The 22,720-nt window shown below is 32.3% G+C and overlaps 2 protein-coding genes across 2 annotated transcripts; both read left to right on the top strand.

The window, feature by feature from the left end:
* Nucleotides 1-1,394: 1,394 nt before the first annotated feature.
* Nucleotides 1,395-3,482, top strand: LOC118027495 (uncharacterized). The gene is made up of 2 exons (XM_035030873.2): nucleotides 1,395-2,751; nucleotides 2,853-3,482. Exons 1-2 carry the CDS (start codon nucleotides 1,729-1,731, stop codon nucleotides 2,904-2,906), a joined length of 1,077 nt encoding a protein of 358 aa, XP_034886764.1. The 5' UTR covers nucleotides 1,395-1,728; the 3' UTR covers nucleotides 2,907-3,482.
* Nucleotides 3,483-6,614: 3,132 nt separating this feature from the next.
* Nucleotides 6,615-10,300, top strand: LOC118027494 (protein SRG1-like). The gene is made up of 4 exons (XM_035030872.2): nucleotides 6,615-6,998; nucleotides 9,043-9,290; nucleotides 9,397-9,721; nucleotides 9,806-10,300. The coding sequence occupies exons 1-4, from the start codon at nucleotides 6,747-6,749 to the stop codon at nucleotides 10,046-10,048; spliced, it is 1,068 nt and encodes a 355-aa protein (XP_034886763.1). The 5' UTR covers nucleotides 6,615-6,746; the 3' UTR covers nucleotides 10,049-10,300.
* Nucleotides 10,301-22,720: the final 12,420 nt, after the last annotated feature.

Here is a 22,720-nt window from a genome sequence, read left to right as displayed (position 1 = left end):
TATAAATGAGATGTTGGCTAGAAATATTCAATTAGCAGAGATAAGAAATGTCTTATTAAATAGTAAATAGCTCAAACTTAAAAAGCATAGTATAATAATTAATCATGAAATATATTATGTGTGGAGGCAATATAAAGCTGTATTCTGACTCCTCGTAGCTCGAAAAAATACATTGTAACATGTTGGGAAAACAAAATAAAAGCAGGGGCAGCATTTTGTTTTTTTTTTGGGAAAGGCAGCAGTCATTTCATTGTGGATATCAGAAATGTGGGATATCGTACTTTCATCGTTGATGTCAGGAAGGTGCAGTGCTTTAATTTCCGGTATAATTATGATAGACCAAAGATTCAGAGAGTGGCTTTGCACTGGACTTCTGTGCTTCCTTGTTTCTTTATAGAATTTGGCATTTTACTTTGGATTTAGGTTTCGTAATTTCAAAATGCTTTTTTGAAGGCGCTGGAAGTTCTTGTACATTGATCTTACTAATGCTCACAGAACACCAAGATGTTCTGAAAGGGCATGGCAGGCCAGGATGATCAATTTTATGTCCTTTTAGAGCAGCACAAGTTGGTAATTCTAAGGGCTTAATTTATCAAGTTATAAATTTGTTTATTAGTGATCACTAGTTCGAGTATCATAAATTTTATGGTTAGTAGAATCTTACCTAGTGATTAACTTTACAGGTTTTGAGAGATTAGTTGAGGTACACTTAAACTAATTCAGACACCCACGGTAACTAAAAAAAAAAACCAAGCACAAGTTGGTGTTCAAAGTGTTGGGGTTGAGGGTAAGCAAGAGCCTAGAGGATGTTTGAGAGTGTGATTGTGATTATTTTTTAAAGTGCTTTTTACTCGGAAATGTATCAAAATAATATTTTTTATTTTTAAAAAATTATTTTTGATATTAGCACATCAAAACGATTCAAAAACACTAAAAAAATAATAATTTTAAGCAATTCAAATGTTTTTAGAACATGGGTTGGACTGCGTTCCCAAACGATTATAAATACACAAAAATATGTGTTTGATATTACAACCAAAATGATGTTTGCTCAGAATTTGAGTTTTTTTTTTTTTTTAAAAAATTTTAATATTTTTAAATTATTTTAATGTGCCGATATTAAAAATAAATTAAAAATTTATTTTAATATATTTCTAAAAAAAACAAACTTTAAAATACAATCTTTACGCCTTTCACCGTATCAGAAAACAAGAACAGGAATTGCTTAGTTTTTTCACCAAAATATTTCCTTGCTGCCTTTAAATCATCCTCTCTATTGTCTCTTGCTTTGAAGTGCTTGGTGTATTATACGCAGTCTGGTTTTCTCTTTCAGAGAGATTTGCTCTTCAACAGCCAATCAAAGATGTGTGCATTGCAAATGGCAACATCCCCAGAAATTGATCAACCATTCATTCATTTAAAATTACCAGAAGTAGGAGGACCTAAACGAAACTTTACTGATAGTCAGAGGGCTGGACTTCAAAGTTTTTTATTAGTAAAGTTCTAAACCTAAATTTTCATCGTTCAAATTATAGGACCAAAAAAATGGAGGGGTTACAATTTTAGGTTCCCGCCACAACAAACTTCCCTTCCCGGGTTCTCTTCTCTTCCCCCCGCAATCAATTTGCCTTGATAATTCAAAAGGAAAAAAACCCCATCAAGACGAAAAGCCCTCTCCTCTCCATCTCTCTCTACCTGCAAAATCCATAAACACACGCAGAAACAACAATGGATACCAAATTCCAAGCCTTACCTCCTCTCAAAAGACACAGACTCTTACAACAGCATCAGCAAGAAAACAAAGAAAATGTACCCATCGCTTTGCAATTGCCGGCCAAGAAGCGAAAGGAGTCCCGGAATCCAATTCTTGCTGATGCTGCTCCCCACGTCACTACCACTGCTGCATATTGTTTGCCAACCAAGAAGAGGGTTTGGGCATTGCATCCTGATTTGGTATCCGGTAAGCCACTCTCGCCTTTCGATCTCAATGTTGAGTATAATCCTTCTTTCAATGAAGAAATCAAAGCAAACGAGGAAAACAAGAAAACCCCACCTGATATTATTATTGATAAGTCGATTGAAAGTGAACAAGAAGATTTAAAAAAAGAGGAGGAAGTCAAAGTTCTTGATGAAAACAACCAAGAGGAGTGTAAAGAGGAAGAGGAGAAAGAAGAAGAAGACGAGGAGGAGGATGATGGGATTTTGTGTGCTATTTGTCGAAGCACAGATGGGGATCCAACAGATCCTATAGTGTTTTGTGATGGGTGTGATTTAATGGTTCACACTACTTGCTACGGGAATCCTTTAATAAAGGGTGTTCCTGATGGTGATTGGTTTTGTATTCATTGTTTGGCTTCTAAATCTTACAGGTCAGAAAGTAAGCATTCCTCCTTATCTTGTTGCTTTTGTCCAACAAAAGGTGGCGCTTTGAAACCCACCACAACAAAGGGTGTTGATGGGTCGTGGGCTCATGTTGTGTGTGCACTTTTGATTCCTGAGGTGTTCTTCGACGACCCAGATGGTCGTGAAGGAATTGATTGTTCTAAGGTTCCTAAAAGGAGATGGGAAGGGAAATGTTATGTTTGTAGGAGTAGAAAAGGGTGTGTTATTGAGTGCTCTGAACCTAAGTGTCCTCTGGCATTTCATGTTACTTGTGGGTTGAACGAGGATCTTTGCATCGAGTTTAAAGAAGGGAAGAAGGAGACTATAGTTGCTGGGTTCTGCAAAAGCCACACTGACTTATGGGATAAGGTAAAGAAAGCTGCTCCTCTTGCTTTTTAATTCAAGATTTTAATTGGAAGACTCTATTGTATTTGAATGGTTTTTGATGGTTTTTCTTCCTATTTATGCAGCAACAACAGTCAGGGAAGTTCAAGATTGTAGCCAGAGAAGAGCATAGAAAGTAACTGTTTCAGTGGAGGCTACAGGTCTGCCATTGAACGACATATCGATGAAGGTTTGAGAACGTGTTAGTCCTCGATGGAAATTACAGTTTTCTCTCTCTCTCTCTCTCTCAATGTTGTTAAGATAGCCATCTTCTTTAGATTTTAGGGTGCTAGTTTTGATGCTTTGGACCGATACAATTAATTTTACTCTCTGCGATGCATCTAATGGTCTAGTTGATTTCTTCTGAACATCAATGATTTGTGGCTAGCCTTCTAACTCTCAAGATTTTCTTCTCCATTGAATTACTTGGTGATTGACATAGCAACTTCGCTTGCCCTTTGCCCATGTCGACTGCGTGGGGAGAGTTTCGACTTGGAGATAGCAGGCATTTTAACTGGATTTAACATTTTTCTTTTGTTTGATCTTGTTGAACAAATATCTGGCATTCTTGAAATTGAAATGGCAATCTAATTTGTTGCCTTCTATCTTGAAAGTGGGAATCAGTTTATACTGCTATGACATTCAAAGCACTATGTAAATGTTCGAAGGGCAAATCAAAATCTAGTGGATGTATACGTGATCATCACAATGTGCTCCTGCCAATGAATAGATTATCAATTTTGTTTTGGTAACGTGTTTTATTTTTTTAATTAAAATAAAATAATTTAGTTTTGAAGTGTGTGTTGTTTTCAGTTCATATTATGTGTGTGTATATATATTCAATAAACATAATTTAAATTTAAAATAAATTAATTATAAATTATACAATATAAATACAATATCAAATAAATATAATTTCAAAATTTAAAATATTTTTAAATAGTCAAGATTAAATAGATCTTTAACTTAAAGTAATTCAATTTAAATAAAATATTAAAATATTTTAAAATTAAAATGTTTTAACACATAATTTAAATATAAAGCTAGGTTAATGTTATCAAGACTAATAGGATCTAAAATATTCTTTATACTAGTATAAACTTAAAAAAAAAAAAACATGAATATAAACCATATATATTAGTGATAAATTTAATTAAAAAAATTAATATCATTATTATTGAAAATAATAATGAAAAAAAGTTTTTTATACTTAGGTAATTTAATTAATTAAATTAAATCAGGTTTAATTTAACTTAATGGTTTTTCAAGACCGGAACAGAACATATGAATAAAATTAGAATATTTCGAATGAAATTTAGTTAAAAAATCTAGAATAAACCGAGATTTGAAATGAGATGAAAATTATTTTATTATATTTTATTTTTTGAATTAATATAAAATATTTTAGCTATTCCAAAAGAAACGAAATAAAAGTGAGAATCTTTATACAAATATATGACATGTTTGGAGGTTGAATCTCCGTAGCATATGAAAAAAGACCAAGAGTCCGGATTCAGTGCCCGTGATTGACAATCAAACAACACTAGAGCCATGTTACAAGGTTAGGGTTTTTCTGGTAAAGTGAATCAAATTGTTGACTGATAGCTAGCAAGGACGGCCATTTTCCATTAGCTATTGAATTTTTTTCTCCGCAGAGTCTAATGATGTTTACATCTTTTGTGCTGGCATCGACCAACTCCTGATTTGACATAACCAGATTAATTTGGGACATGCAAGTCAATTATAAAATAGCAAAAATATATTCCCCTCTTCATGTGAATTTGTTAGGGAGTAATTAAATAAAACTTATATAATTTAATATGAACCAAAATCATACACAGACATTAATGTTTACTCGAAAAGCTTCCAGCTCCTTAGTTAGTGCTGGAGGATTAATCACGGGGTAATTGCCCACTAAAAAACTTCATTATCAATGAATAAAATAAGTTAAAGCTGTTTTTTCTAGAAAGAACTTTCAGGTTAAAGATGTAACACTGCAATTTTAAGAATTTGTACGGGTCAAATACGCTGTTTTAAATGATAATATCTACACTGCAACAGTTTTATTCCTTTTTGTTATTGAATTTTAAAAATGTTTTTTTAAAATTTTTTATTTTTTATTTTATTTTAAATTAATATATTTTTGATATTTTTAAAATTATTTTAATCTGTTAATATCAAAAATAATTTTTTAAAAATAAAATAAAAATATTATCGAAAGTCAAAATTTGTCTAATCCACAAGATGGTATTTTGTTTGAACTAATCTCTTCATTTTTGTCTCAGAAAACCACTCACCACCATATCTTCCCTAAAAGATGTCATCACGTGTCAGCATGATAAAATTAAAAAAATCTGCCAAGAAAAAAACAACTTTAAAATACTCTCCCAAAGAGATAAGGGAGCCTGGCTCCTACTCAAAAATGACAGTGACCTTGGAGAATCATTAGTCAAAAGGAGAAAATTCACCAGCATCTTCCTAGCTATGGAGGTGGTTGAGAGTTTGAATGTTTTTTTTTTTTTTTTTTTTTGACATTTCACAAATTTCTCAAGTCAAGCTTCATATTGCTTGACCTTTCTTTCTTTCTAGAACGGTTAGATATTCATACACATTCACACAAGCATATGCATCACTGTGTGCATACGTAGGCATGCATCACATCCACTTTGGAGTCAAAGGAAACAGATGTGAAACATCCGGCCGTGGCCGGATGCCGGAGGACATCCGGAATTTTCAACTGGATAAAGAGTTACCATCCTGTTGGCAAACAATAAAGATAAACTCTGTTTCAGATAATGTCAAACTTCTGCTCTCAAAACTGTCTGGTTTTTCTAAAACACATAGTTATGGAAGCTGTTTCAGAAAACTCCACAGCTTCTTGAATGGTGTTTTCAGCTTGAGAGCAGGCGTGCATCTTGAATGGTGTTTTCTGCTAAATATTGCAGAAGGAATGAGGAGTCCTCTGAAGTCCTTGCCTCTGTCTTCCAGCTTCTTCCTGGTTTGATATTTGCCAGTAACATTGCTTGAAGATGCAAAAAGACAACTGATTTCTGAGAGATAATATGAGACGGCTGGAAGATTAATATGTTGATGAAATGGTCATGCTCTCACACAGTGGAATCTGAGAGGATTTACTTTTTTTTTACCTGGAAATTAAATCCATTTGTTAACAGATTTCGAAGACTTTTCTAGAAATGGGACCAGATGGGATTGTTCTTGTAATTCATTAAATTATATCTCACGTCTTCGAAGTTTTTAGCATTTTACTCGTTTTTTTAGTAGAATTCTGCAGCTAATCATCATCATCATCATCATCATCACATCATCTTAGCAAATCTCTAGAGATCATAGACTTTGCCTTGCAACTACCACCATGTCTGAATGGATAAGAATTAAAGAGCTTACTAAAACATGGAAATTATTGGTCCCCAAAGCGAAAGAAGCCGATCTTAAATATTTACAAAGAAAATATCTTCTCTTCCCCACATTCATAAATGATGGCAGATTCTCCGTCATATTCATCATCAAAATGCTCACCTTTTATATTTGTTTCCTTAAAAAATCTCATTCATTTGGCCCCTTCACAAAATCCTCTTGCTTTGCTGTTCAAATGGATTCATATTAAACATATTTGGACCGTATGATCATATATACATATATATTTATATAAGAAGAGAAATTTTATTAAATATATTGTATGACTTTTGAAATATATTAGTGTGAAAGGGTTGGAGATTTTGGAAGATGTCGCCACATCATTTTGACATTTCTGCTCATGCATGTCGATCAGATAACGCTTTTCAACCTCTGTTTCTAGAAACGATTTTTTGTTTTTTGTTTTTTTTAAAGTCTGAAGAGTATTTGCCGGATGCTTCACTCATATATTACTGCATAGGAGAGTGGTGTTCTCTCCTCCTATATATAGAGAAAGAAAGCTAGAAACCTGCAAAAACCAGTACTGCAAATACAAATTAAGAAACATGGAATCAAAAGTTGTTCAGCTTGGAAGCTCTCTTATTGTGCCCTGCGTCCAGGAACTGGCCAAGGTAAACACGGCAGCCATCCCACCAAGATATATCCGTCCTGATCAAGACCAGCCCACCATCATTCCCAGCCGTGCTCCGGTTAATGAGATCCCGGTTGTTGATATGCAGAGGTTACTAGATCAAGAATCAATGGAGTCTGAACTGGCCAAGCTCCATCTTGCTTGCAGAGACTGGGGTTTCTTTCAGGTACACACCACACTCACTCACTCATGTTTCTCTAGTTTCTTCCTCGTCACCTTTTTCTTTTTCTTTTTTTATTCCATGGCAAGCGATTTCTTCGAGCTCCATTTGTGATTCAACCAAGATTAAATATCATCTCCAAGGTGCATTAAGCTTAAGAAGAAAAAAAGAAAAAAAAAATACTGAAAAGGCGAGAAAATTGCATATAATAACAATATACTCATCTTATCATTATCCACCCCTGCTCACAGTCATCAAACCATTAATTCAAGGTTTAGCCCTAGCCAGATCAGTGAAAAAACCTAATTTCTTTTACTAAAATATCATGGATTTGTTTTTTCTTTTCTTTTTTCTCGAAAACATCAAAGGTTTTGTCAGCCATCGACTTGTGATCCTGGATTTGGATCGAGTCGAAACCCCTGATCATAAAGCAGACATAAAGAAACAACCCAATCTACAAATATTTTCTCAAAGTAACTTTAACAGCACATTTCATGTGCAGCTTCGTCTCCATAAACGAAGAAAAACACAGTACTGATATTGAGTTGGCCCATCGTTGTTTCGGTGTTAAATTCGAACCTAAAACCCTCTGAAAAATTAGAAAGATGTGAGTGTTAATTGAAAAACAAGTTCATTAGCAAGTTAACATACATATTGATGCATTTGATTTAAATAGATAATTAATAAATAACCTTAAGAACACATGAAGAAGTATATATATATATAATTGCTTTTTTAATCCATTCTTTCCCAGTTGGTGAAGGTCATCATCACTGATAATTAATTTGTTATTATCATCCTGAGAGTGAAGTTTAATTTTGTTACGAGAGAGTAGAACGCTGAGTCATATATATATATATATATATATATATATTCCTAAACTGCATAGTGAATTATGCTAGTAGTTATACTCACAATACTAGTTTTTTTTTTTTTTTTTTAATTTTACCATTCAACAATCCTATCTTTTACTCTCTTTCTTGTTTTTTTTTTTTTTTTTCAATTGATCATTTAAAATTCGAAAATTTGAAATTAAATACAAATTTCATAAAAGTTTTTTTTCCTTGATTTCCTTGTAAAAATTTTAAATAATTTTTCTTGTTAATTTTTTCTAGTTGATTTGAATAAAATTTATCTTGATTTCATTCGGGTCATGAGGTTAATTCTGATTTTTTTTTTAGTTGATTTTTTTTTTTTATCATTAAATATTGAAATAATTAAAAAATTAAACTTTCATATTTTTTATTTATTTTTTATGAGATTATCTTAATTTCATGATCCAAATTATTGATTGGCAAGGTAACTCAAGTTAATTTTGTCATCATTATAATATCATCATAATTGTCATATTATAATATCATTCAATTGCACGGATGTGTTTATATTATACACACACATATCATTTGATTAATTATTAATATATGCCTAATCATGTAATTAATAATAATTAAAATGATGTCTAATACTGTATTAAATAAAAGGTTATTATTGTGACTTGACATTTATTAGTATTTTTTATATGTAATAAAAAGCACAATTACGATATCTAGCTCCGTCTGATTGATTAACCTAATAATCTATTAATTTAAAAGTTTAATTTAATTAGATAACTTGTTGATATGAAACTTCTCCAAGGCATGTCAATGCAAATTCTTGATTTTTTTATTTATCAAAATAATTTTATTTTGTATTCTTTTTAAAAAGTCAAATGTTGGATTAATTCAATTCAATTAAATTATAATCTATGACCAGATTCGACCGTCTCATAATTACAATTATAATAAAGAGGTATAAGTTCAAACATTTGATGGAAAGACAAATTGCATTCGCTTGTTTAATGAATATACTTTTTTTTTTTTTTTAATGAATATACTTGGTAGACCTAGTTGTCGCGACAAAATCATCTTTTCTCTCGTAATAAAATAAACCAAGAGAGGCAAAATTCCCGTCACGTGCATTAACTTCTACCATACAAATCCTACTCGAAACGACGCCATTTCCCACCAAAAAAGAATTAACATACACAGTGATCGATTCTTCTTCCTCGTAGTTGGTAAACCATGGAGTGAGCGCTTCGTTGTTGGAGAAAGTAAAGACTGATGTCCAGGACTTCTTTAACCTGCCAATGGAAGAGAAGAAGCTCTTTTGGCAGTATCCAGGAGAAGTAGAGGGCTTCGGACAAGCATTTGTCGTGTCTGAGGAGCAAAAGCTTGACTGGGGTGACCTGTTCTTCATGGTCACCCAGCCAGTTCATGCAAGGAAACCCCACTTGTTTCCAAAGCTGCCTCTTCCTTTCAGGTCTTCTCTCTTTCTCTCTGTCGATCTTTGTATACTTTGAGTTTTTTAAGGTGCTATTGTTTCTTAATCAGTAACCTAGCTACAACCTCTTGATTTCTCCTTGCAGAGACACTGTGGAGGCATTTTCATTGGAGTTGAAAAACCTAGGTATTACAATCCTCGGAAAGATGGCTAAAGCACTAAAGATAGAGGCAGAGGAAGTAGAAGAGCTCTTCGGAAACGGGCTTCAGTCGATGAGGATGAACTATTACCCTCCATGCCCTCAACCTGATAAGGTTATTGGCCTTACTCCTCATTCTGATGCTGTAGGTCTCACTATACTCCTACAAGTCAACGAAGTGGAAGGTCTCCAGGTAAAGAAGGATGGAGAATGGGTTCCTGTCAAGCCCCTCCCAGATGCCTTCATTTTCAACGTTGGAGATATTTTGGAGGTAAAATACATACATAATTGCAAACGATGTTAGCTTGGAACTTGGATATTGATCATAATGTTCTTGCGATTATCATTTCTGCAGATCATAACGAACGGGACATACCGTAGCATTGAGCATCGGGCAACAGTGAACTCTGAGAAAGAAAGGCTCTCAATTGCAACATTTTTGTCCCCAAACTATGACGGCGTGATTGGACCAGCACCCAGTTTAGTCACCGAACAGACTCCGGCAATGTTTAAGAGCACAACAGCTGAAGAGTATTTCAAGGGCCTCTTTTCTCGCGAGCTTCATGAAAAATCATACCTTGATGTTATGAGAATATGAGTGGGGATAATTCATAGCAGGGAATTTGGGTGCATGGTTTGGGAATTGTCAATAAATTTTAGCATTAAACGACATATGATCTTGCTTTATTACTGAAAGGGTGTCTTTAGTAGGTGAGAGCTGCTAAAACATGTATCATCCATGTTTATATCCGTTAGTTCTAGGTGTGGGTTTTATATATATATATATATATGATATTGTATTGTTCAAGAGGCTGATCATATAAAATAAAATAAGTAATGTTTTATATCATACCTTTATTTCCAATGTGTTTTCAAATAAAAAAAAAGGGAGAAAATAGCAAATAAAAAGGAAAGATTATAGGGTGATAAGTAAGGGAGAAAAGGAGGACCAAAATAAACATGAAAGTTTAGGTCCCTCCCAATCAACTATAAGATAAGGAGATAAAGAGATAAAAAAAATGAGGAGATAAATGATAAGAAAAGATAAAATGATAAGTAGAGAATAGATCATACAAGTTACAACTAGAGAGAAAAACAGGAAAAAATCAAGACAAAATTAGGAGAAAGGAAAAAAGAAAAGGAAACAAACCTTACTCTACTAAAAAACACTAATTGCCAGCACGTTCTTTTGTTTTGTTTTTTTTTTTTTTTCCTCACGTCAGACTCCAACCTCTTTCCCCGTACTAAAATCTCTTTCCACCATGTAACAACCCTTCTCTCCTCCTTCATACAGTTGCAGCAACCCTTTCCACATCGTCAAATCCAGCAGCACCAACTCCCTTCATCGCTCCGCAACCCTTTGTTGTAACTGAGTAAGTTAATAATATCCTAGCTTATAGGATTACAAGATTAGGTTTGATTTATTCTTTGTTTATTTACCACGGTTGTAGAAGTCTCAAACGTGGGTTGCTTATTTCCCTTATTTCTGTTGTAATGATTTGTTATATAAACCAACTTTCTATTCAATAAAGCTATGGTTTTTTACTCTTCATTTTAATTATTAAACTGATTGTTTAGATTTAACAATTGGTATCAGAGCTTCATCAAAAGAGCCTGATCAAGAGAGAAAAGTGAGAGTTCTTGAGAAGAGAGGAGTGAAGAGAGAAACACTGAGAGTTTTTTCTTTTGTGAGACCATCAAGAAAGCATAGGAGTGAAGAGAGAATAGTGAGAGTTCTAGTGAACCTGAGAGGAGTGAAAAGAAAACAGTGAGAGTTCTAATGAAGAGATGAGACTTTCAGGAGATCAAATTCATGGCTGAAGGAAATTTTGTTCAACAAGTGATTCCCAGATTTGATGGTCACTATGACCATTAGGCTATGCTAATGGAAAATTTCTTACGTTCCAAAGAATATTGGAGTTTAATAGAGATTGAAATTCCTAGAAATACAACTGGCGCAAAACGCATTAAGGCTCAATAAAGGAATGTGGAGGAGATAGATTTGAAAGGAAAAAATTATCTCTTTCAATCCAATGATTGTACTATTATGAAAACAATCTTGAACAGAGACTCTACAAAAGGAATATGGGATTCAATGCATCAAAAATATCAAGGGTATACTAAGGTGAAACGAGCTCAATTACAAGCACTGTGGAGAGAATTTGAACTGTTTGGAATGAAAGATGGTGAGAATGTTGATGATTATTTTTGGGAGAACTCTTACCATTGACAACAAAATGAAGTCACATGGTGAGCGTATGGAACAAATTGTCATTATTGAGAAAATTCTAAGGTCTATGACAACAAAATTTGACTATGTTTTATGCTCCATCAAAGAATCAAACAATCTTGCTGAAATGACTATTGATGAACTTCAAAGCAGTCTACTTGTGCATGAGCAGAGAATGAAGGGACACAAAGAGGAAGAGCAAGTTCTTAAGGTCATGTCTGAAGCAAGAGAAGATGATCGATTTTGAGGAATAGGTAGAAGTCGTGGAGGCTTTAGAGGCAAAGGTAGAAGCCGGGGAAGACAATCTTTTAACAAAGCTATAATTGAGTGCTTTCAATGTCATAAACTGGGATATTTTTCTTATGAATGTCCTAGTTGGGAAAAAAACAACTAATTATGCATAATTGAATGAAAAAGACGAAATGTTGCTCATGTCATATGTGGAACTTGATAACTCAACCAGAGAAGAGGTATGGTTTCTGGACTCCGGTTGCAACAATCATATAAGTGGAAATAAATTATGGTTTACAGAACTAGATGAAGGATTTAGGCATTCTGTCAAGCTAGGGAACAATTCAAGAATGGCAGTAATGGAAAAGGGATGTGTAAAATTGAATGTAGCTGAAGCAATACAAAAGATTGATGGAGTTTATTACATTCCGGAGCTAAAAAAAAATTTACTAAGCATAGGGAAACTACAGGAGAAAGGACTAGGAATACTTATTCAACACAATACATGCAAACTATTTCATCCCACTAGAGGTCTCATCATGGAGATAGCTATGATAGTCAACAGAATGTTCATCATGTTTGCAACAATACCTCTCAATGAATCAGTAGCTTTCTTTCAAGCTAGTAAAGAAAGTGAAACACAACTATGGCACATCAGATTTGCTCATCTCAGCTTCAAAGGATTGAGGATGTTGTATTACAAAAAGATGGTTGAAGGGCTGCCACCACTTAAAACTCCTACTAAAGTGTGTGCCGATTGCTTAGTTGGCAAACAACAGAGAAAGAATAGTTCAAAGAAAAGCCACTGGATAGCATTATCCAAATTGCAGCTCATTCATTCGGACATCTGTGGACCTGTGAATCTAGAATCCAACAGTGACAAGAGGTATTTAATCACTTTCATTGATGACTTTAGCAGAAAGTGTTGGGTTTACTTCATTTCAGAAAAATCAGAAGCTCTTAATATGTTCAAAAGATTCAAGAATCTAGTTGAAAAAGAGGCTGGTTTTTTGGTGGGATGTTTACGAACTGATAGTGGTGGAGAATTTACTTCAAAGGAGTTCAATGAGTATTGTAGTATGAATGGGATCAAGAGACAATTAACGATAGAATATACTCAACAAAATGGCATTGTTGAGAGAAAAAATCGGATGATCATGAATCTTGTTAGAAGCATATTGCCTGAAAAATGCATTCCTAGAGAATTCTGGCTAGAGGCAGTAAATTGGTGCATGCATGTACTAAACAGGAGTCCTACTGCAGTAGTGCTATAAATCACACCTGAAGAAGCATGGAGTGGAGTTAAACCTTCAGTGGAATATTTTCGTGTGTTTGGATGTATTGGCCATGTACATGTTTCACATGAGAAAAGAACAAAGTTGGATCCAAGGAGCACAAAATGTATACTGTTGGGCATCAGTGAAGAAACAAAAGGTTACAGAATGTATAATCTAGTTACAAAGAAATTGATAATTAGCCGCGATGTGATGTTTGAAGAAAATGCAATTTGGAACTAGGCAGAAGGCAGTACCAATATACTGTTACATTGGGGAGATCATGATAACAGTACAAGTGAAGAAGACTTTAAAGGAAATGAAGACTGGGAGCGAGAAAAAGAGCAGATTAAGGAAACTGAAAATGAAGCCGGTGCTGGAGATGAAGTTGCAGAACCTAAAAAAGACCATAATGAGTTTATTCAAGCTGCTACTGTCAGAAATTGAAGGACACCACACTGGATAGAGGATTATGTCACAGGAGCAGGTTTGTTTAAAGAAGAGGAAACATAAAATATGGTCTTCTACACTACTACTAAAGATCCACACACCTATGAAGAAGAAAAAAAAAATTGAGGGAAGCCATGGATAATAAAATTGCTATAATAGAAAGGAATGACACATGGGAGCTGACTGTACTGCCGACTAATTCAAGGAAGATTGGAGTAAAATGGATATACAAGATAAAGCTAAATAAAAAAGGTGAAGTTGACAAATATAAGGTTAGACTTCTAGCAAAGGGATATGCACAACAACATGGGATTGACTACACCGAGGTATTTACTAGTGGCAAGATGGGACACAATCCAGATGGTTCTAGCAATAGCAACGCATAGAAAATGGAACATGTATCAACTAGATGTAAAAAGTGCATTCCTTCATAGAGAATTAAATGAAGATGTATACGTAGACCAATCGCTTGGTTATGAGAAGAAGGGAGAAGAACACAAAGTTCTCAAATTGAAGAAAGCATTATACAGTTTGAAACAGACACCAAGGGCATGGTTTAACAGGATTGAATCATATTTTCTAAAGGAAGGCTTTGTTAGATGTCTGATAGTATACTTTATTCATCAAAAATCAAGAAGAGAAAATTCTGATCGTATGCATATATGCTGATGACTTGGTGTACATTGGAAGTGATGAAAGGATGTTTGCTGAGTTTAAAGCTTCAATGAAACAAGAGTTTGATATGACCGACTTAGGTAAAATGAAGTTCTTTCTTGGAGTAGAAATTATGCAGAATGATAAAGGAATTTATTTAAGCCAAAGAAAATATGCACTTGAAATTCTAGAAAGATTTGGCTTAGAGAATGCGAATTCAGTTTGCAATCCAATGGTACAAAGTATGAAACTGATGAAAAATAAAGGTGGAGAGCAAGTGGATATGACTCAATACAAACAAATGGTAGGAAGTCTTATTTATTTATCAGTGACTAAGCCAGATATCATGTTTGTAGTTGGTCTGATTAGTAGATACATGGAGAAACCTACAAATCTACATATGCAGGCTATTACGAGAATTTTAAGATATGTGAGGGGATCTGTGAATTTGGGAATTTATTATAAAAGGGAAGCTGCAAGTGATGAGAGGTTAATAGCTTACTCCGACAGTGACTATGCCGAGGATCAAGATGATCGTGGGAGTACTTCTGGATATGTTTTTATGCTTAGTGAAAGAGCAATTGCTTGGAGCTCGAAGAAGCAACCAGTGGTCTTTTTGTCAACAACTGAAGCATAATTTATATTTGCTGCTCACTGTGCATGTCAAGCAGTGTGGATGAGAAGAGTGCTTGAAATGTTAGATTGAAAACAAGGTACACATACTATCATACACTATGATAATATGTCTACAATTAAATTAGCAAAGAATCTGGTTATACATGGCAGAAGCAAAAATATAGATGTTAGATTTCATTTTCTGCGTGAACTTTGCAAAGAAGGAGTAATTGAGTTAAAGCATTGCAATACACGAGATCAAATTACTGACAAAAGCTTTGAAGATGGATGCATTTGAGAAATTAAGAAGCTTGCTGGGCGTTGCCAAGCAAATAAATTGTTTGCTGCCAGCAATACAGTTTAAGGGAGGAATTGTTGGAAATGAGTCAGTTAATAATATCCTTGTTTATAGGATTACAAGATTAGGTTTGATTTATTCTTTGCTTATTTACCACGTTTGTAGGAGTGTCAAACGTGGGTTGCTTATTTCCCTCATTTCTGTTGTAATGGTTTATTATATAAACCAACTTTCTATTCAATAAAGCACGGTCTTTGACTCTTCATTTTAATTATCAAACTGATTATTTAGATTTAACAACCCTCTCTCGACAAACAAATATGCCACTAACACCAACTTTTGCAACAATCCAGAACAACCACCGAAACACTTACACATCGAAATTGATCTGCCTTTTTAACCCTAACCAACAACCACACCAACCACCAAAAATCAGCCCAGATCCCAATCATAGACAAGAAAAAAAAATTCATTTTTTGTGTTTTCTTATAGATCTAGTGACGGCGAGTGTGATGCATGCACCAAGAAATCCACAAATCCTAGTCACGTTCCAGTGCATGTCTATCATATGCCACCGCTTCCTAGTTCATTTCCAAGGTTATTTTGTTGACTCTAGCAGCTCCCAAAAGTAGCTATTGGATTTGAAATGTATTCTTGTTTACTGCATATAACTTGTGATATGTTATTAATATTGATTTTTATATTTATCTCAAAATAATCAAAGTTTTGGAGTCTATACCGTTGTTCAGCAACCCCGGAGGAATTAAGGCTCCATTTATTTGCTAAAAAGTAGTTTTGTTTTGAAAAGTGAATTTTGGGAAAGTGAATTATTTTCCGATGTTTGGTAGTGTTGGAAAATAAGTTGGAGAACACTTTCCAGTGTTTGGTTATGTCATGAAAAATGAAGCTTGGAAATAACTTATTAATGTTTTTTTTTCTCAAGTTTATTAAAACAATGAGGAACAAATCTTACAAATTAAAAAGTTGAATGAGAATGAAATTGAAAAAAATATATAATTTCATAAATTATCTCAAATAAAATAAATAATAATCAAAATAATAGAGATCAAATCTAAAAAAAAAAAAAAATGAAAGATGAATAAATTAAAATAATAATAATTAACATTTCATAAATTATTTTCAAATAAAATAAGTAACAATAAAAAAAAATGAGGACCAAATTTGATAGATAAAAAATTTCAATAACAAAATAATAAGAAAAAAGCAAATAACAATTTATAAAAATGAGGACCAAAGTTAATATAAAAATTAAATTTTAAAAGATGAAATTGAAAAATAAATATTCAAAACAAAATATTTATAACAATCAAAAGTTTGAGGCCCAAATTTGATATAATCAGCAAATAATATGACATTTCTAAATTTTTCACAACTTCTGGAAAGTGTTTTTCCGCCTAAATTTTTCAGGAAAACACTTTCCTGGAAATCAAGTTAAATTTTCCTTTAACTGGAAAGTGTTTTCTGTTGACAAACTTTTTCTAATGGCAAAACAAACACATGAAAGTTTGAAAAGTGATTTCCCAAAAATTACTTTCCGGGAAATAAACATAACCTAAGTTGCTAATATTTATTTTTTAGTGTGATAAAATTGGAATCAATACTCTGTAACGAGATTTAGAGGATGGTTTATGAGTGACAAAATAATTTAATTTTTGTGTATGAATGTGTTTGATTTTGCATTTAGATGTGTTTGATTTGACCTTGGATTTCAACATTTTTCCCTAAAAAATACATGGTAGGATTATTTACATATAAAATTATGTACATATTAAAAATGTGTTTTTTTTTACCTAATAATATACCTCTTAGTAGTATGATTCTTGGATGAGTCTTGTCATTCGGATATCATGAAACCTTGTTCTTTTCACTTAATAAAAACAATAAAAATATTTTTTGAATTTGTTTTGTGATATATGTGTTTTTGAAGAATCAACCCAAAAATAAAAGTATAATCCTTAAAAAGATCTTATTCCTTGAAAGTTGAGTGTTGTTGAAATGATACTAAAAAAACAGTTTATTAGTATCTACCTAGTTTGTTGTAGATAAAATTAAATTTTATTGCTGATAAAATTTGCAGCAGAATTAGCAACAGATAATATCAAATGAAAATAATAGATGCTAATTTTTTAACGATGGATTATCAATTGCTGATTTTTTTAGCAATAATTTATCTATTGCTGAAATTGGCTGCTGATTGTAAAAATGAGCAACGGATATTCCGTTGTTTATTAGCAATGAAATATTTGGTGCTGATCTGTTGCTGATTTATCCAGTAACTATTTTTTAAAACATGAATTTTTTCCATTTATTGAATTTCTTATAATTATTTATGAATAATTCAAAAATTGTAGAAAAATATATAAAGAACATAAACTAATACTAGAAATTATTTTATCAACAATAATAAGTCAAATAAAAAAAATGTCATAATAAATTTCAAAATCTTGTTAAACTTACATCAATATAGATAAGTCGCAATTTAATGAATATGTGCTATCATAGAAATGGTGGTGGAAACGAACCAAGACAATGCTGACCATCATATGGTGGTAGAAACGAACCAAGACAATGCTAACCATCATATGGTGGTCGAGGCCTAGGTCGATATACTAGATTAGATAAAGGATACGTAGATATCGTTATTTATGGAGCCACATGTGATGGCATAGATGAAGCCATAAGTGTCGACATACCTTGGTCTTTATTTGATGTCCAAGTTTGGTATCTCATGTTACTAGGAAATTTTTTGATAGAAGTCATCTCTTGCTCTAGTGATAAAATATGACCATCTTTTTCCTTTATTTTCTTTTTCAATGCGTGAATTGATGAACTTGGAGGTGTTGATTCCATCATATAGGATTGTAATGAAGCACTCGTATTGATCATGGATTTTAGCATACCAGGTGCACCATATATTTTACCCTTTATAACTCCTCCTATAGCTACACACCAAGCTACTCCATTAAATGAATGATGATTTTTCCTATCTTGAAATCATCTCTTTTTTGTAATTCTCCTACAATAAAATTAAATATAATTATAAATTCATTTTAATTTTAAATAATAATTAAATTACATAAAAAAAAATACTTACAATAACTTTTTTTAAACTTGTTATCTATAAAGGTTTCAGGTTGTTTGGCACTCTGACGCAACACCAAAAAAACACATCATCTCCATAAATGTTCTTTTACCTGTTTTTTCTTGTTATCAACAATAAAAATATTAGAAAATGTAAATATAAAATTTTGAAATCCATTGTAACAAATAAAAAAATTCCTTACCATGTTAGCTCAATATGATGCAAATGACATTGTAACTCTAGAATAAGTGCTTAATTTACCATTTGTTTTAGTTAGCCGATTATTCCTTGTAGATTTTTTATCTCCTTTGAAATTCAGAGGTGGACCAAATATCTTTAATCATTTGATTCCAATCATCATTATTTATCCAAAGTGGACCTTTATTAATCCCATCCATGATATTTATGGTAGAGTCAATTGTTGGTTCAAAGCAATTTTAGTTTTATCTTTCCAAATCTTACAAACAATTGGTTCATCATCCACAAAAAATGAATATTTTTCTACTAATGAAACAAAGACAAAGCTCAGTATAATTGTTAACTAACTTTTATAATTATATATATTTTTTTTACCATAGAACCAAAACAAAGCATAGACAACTAGTAGCCAAAAAGATGAACAAGAAATATTATTAAAATAATAACTATTTAACTACATCATAAAATTCAACGTCAAGAGATTCTTTGTTTTTGTTCCATAAGATATTTGGAAGCAAATTCATGCTAATGGCTTGTAATTATCCGGTTTCAAGCCTATGTTCTCTATGTGCTTTTGTTTAAGAGACAAGCTGTGAGCTAGAATATTGATAATTTAATTAGAACATGGAGGAATCTATTTGCAGTGGGTTGAGGAGCTTTAAGAACAATATTTTCTTTAATTACAGTTACTACAACACAAGACAACACTAGCTTTGCAGCAGTACTCTTGTTTTTATATGCTTTTGTTCATATATATACATATATTGCTACTAACAATTAAGGCTTAATTCTAGATTTCATTCCATTTGTTATATATATATATATATATATATGAATGGCCACATGATGAGTTATTGAAGCTTAAAAATAAGAAAGATTCATTAAAATAACGAAGCTTAAAAATAATTATAAAGCACGATAACCTTATAAATTTCAACTTATTTTGTTGTTCCATATAAATGAAGTTCTCTCTCTCTCTCTTGTAATCGGATCTTTATGCGTGTCAAAACCCTCCTTTTGAACCCTTTGTTTATGATGCACTAGAGAAGATGTTGAATTATGGATTGATGGGACGTCATCTCGATCATCTAAAAATCTAACATTACAATCATCTCCCTTATCACCTAATCCTCTTGCATTAACATCATCTCTCTTATCTTCATCAGTATCATCATTATCATTATCTACTTTCTCATAGCGCTCTTCTCTATCTTCCTCGACTCTCTCACCTCTCCTAACATCATTGCCCCTCCAATCATAATAACCCCTGTCAACATTATACCCTTTAAAAGCATATAGGTGATATCGAGGGAAACCTTCTTAAGTTTGAAGTAAATCTTGAAAGCGAAAACAGTCGTACGATTGATAATTATCCCTCCTCCCATAATCTTGTTGAGTATGATGCCTACTCAAAGTATGATTATAGCAATCATGCAACTCATGATGAATAGGTTGATGAGAAATGGATGCTTGGCTATTTGGTCCAGATGTAAGGTCATTTGAATACCTGAACCTAGTGTAGAACCACGTCAAGGCATGCTAAATACCTGAAATAAAATAAAAAATTAACATCAATAATAAAAATTATAAAATAAATATAACTGAATTATTTTTAATTATTGAATATGAACTAATTAAAACAATAAAAATGAACAAAATAATTATTTTTAAGTAATACCATTAATACAAACACAGCTTACATCACTTAAAAATAAGTCCAAATACAATAAATAAATAAAAATTATAGTATATCATCATCATGTTGCTTATCATTATCATCACTCATAACAACATCAACATCAACATCATCATCATCATCATCGTAATCATCATTAACATCATCAAATTCTTTCTTCTGAAACCCTTTCAACTTCTACCGAATTTGCCTATAATTGAAGCACTTCATAATGGTTGATTTATGTATCATATGATGCTTCAACAAATATATTTGGATCATCAAGTGTCTGGGTAGGAAGGACACGACATGATTAAGAAATATCATCTGACTGAGCGACATCAAATGATTTCATATTGTTATCATCTTCAATAAATTCACTCATGTCAACGTTATAGCAACTTCTAGTAGTTGTCTTAATAACTGTCCATCATTTAGAAGATTTATTATCAGGTGGACATGTATAGTAGACTTGTTGACATTGTTGTGCTAGCACAAAATCTTCATTTTCATATAGTCGAGAAGTATGCCTGATTTCAACCAACCCATTTGAACGATGCATTCTAATTCCTCTTCTTATATCATACCAATGGAATTTAAACATGAATACCTTGCACTTACTCCTTAAATATTTAAGTCGAACAACTTCTTCAAGCATTCCATAATAGTCATATTCATTGTCATCATGACAATTTCCTTTCACACAAACCCCACTATTCATTGTCTTTTTAAGTCGACCATAACTTTGAGTGTGAAATTTGAAACTATTCACATAATACCCATTATAACATTTCACAAAATTTGAAGGGCCTATAGAAAGTGCAAAGATTTGATTCCTAGTTTCATTTGATTGATATTCAACCTAGCACAATATTTAACAACATAGTAAATATTTTTTTAAAAATAATAATTTCTTAAAAGATTAAAATTCAATTAAAAAAAAATCATTTTATAAAACTACTTACATTCTTTTTCAACCAAATTGGAAAAATCTCCTCGTATAATTTTTCTATTTCAGCATCGCTTGCATGTGATTGTTGTGACTTTAACTCTTGATGACATTACCTAAATTATAAACAATTTATTTTTAAGATTAAATTATTAAGAATAAAGTATGGAAAAAATATATTTCATACTTACTCTAAATAGGGCTTCAACTCTTCGTAGTTGAAACAAATATAGTTATGTGCAATTTTCATTTCAGCGTGTGATAATTATCTTTTATACGATCTTCTGAACAATTCATGCATGCGCCAAGGAATCCACAAACACACGCATGAATCCACAAATCCTAGTCACATTCTAGCGTATGTCTATCATGCGCCATCGCTTCCTAGTCATTTCCAAGGTTATTATGTTGACTCCAGCAGCTCCCAAAAGTATATAGTTATTGGGTTTGAAATATATTTTTGTTTACTGCATATAATTTGTGATATGTTATTATTGATTTTTGGAGTCTATACAATTTAGGAACCCCGGAGGAATTAAGTCACTAAGATTTACTTTTCAGTGTGATAAGATTGAAATCAATAATCTAACGTGAGATTTGGAGATGGGTTATGAAAGGCAAAATAATTTAATTTTTAAGAATGAATGTGTTTGATTTTGCATATGGATGTTTATAATTTCACTTTGGATTTCAACATTTTTCAATAAAAAAAATACATGTAGGATTATTTACATATAAAAAATGTGTTTTGTTTTTTACCTAACGATCAACCCAATAACAATACGATTCTTGAACGAGTTTTATCACTCAAATATTGATACTTTGTTATTTTCACATAATAAAAACAATAAGAAAATATTTTGAATTTGTTTTTATATGATATATGTTTTTTTTTTTTGAAGAATCAACATAAAGATAGTATAATCCTTAAAAGGTCTTGTTCCTCCAAAGTTGAACATTGTTGAAATGATATGTTTACTGGGTTTTTTTTTTAAGGTTTTTTGGTTTTTGATGAATTCCCATATAGAGTGATCAAAACTCAATTATTTGATCAAAATAAGAGAGCTTTGGATAAATGTTAACAGTTAGAATATTTGTCCTTTAATAATTTTGATCCATAATTGCTCAATTTGGAGATTTATAGCTTTACATTCATTTACTTGAAGGTGTCAAGTCGATCAGTCAAGAATATAAAAATGCAATGATGGCTAATCATGAACAAGATATTAGAGACTTCTATAGAATAATTGGGATGTAAACCTCCAATTTCATGGAATTTAGGTTGTAGAAAGGATGTTCTTCTTCCATTTACAAGAACTCTTATGTCATTTAAAGGTCTATAACTCCACAACGAACTCTTGAAAGATGCCAGCTTGATCGTCCAAAACTACCAAGGAAGGGGACAGATAGTAGCCAAACAATATTGTGTCACCCAATCCTTAATTAAACTTGAGTGACACGTCATTCAAATTAAACTCTAGAAATTAGGGTTTTTAATTTGGAATTTGATAGATTTCAATTTAATTCATGTTCTTTCAATTGTAGCATATGCACCTTTAATTGACTCAAAATCTTTTTAATCCTTGTAATTTC

This window comes from Populus alba, chromosome 1, assembly GCF_005239225.2.
Source record: "Populus alba chromosome 1, ASM523922v2, whole genome shotgun sequence".
NCBI classification, from domain to species: domain Eukaryota; kingdom Viridiplantae; phylum Streptophyta; class Magnoliopsida; order Malpighiales; family Salicaceae; genus Populus; species Populus alba.
This window is presented reverse-complemented; position numbering and strand designations above follow the sequence as displayed.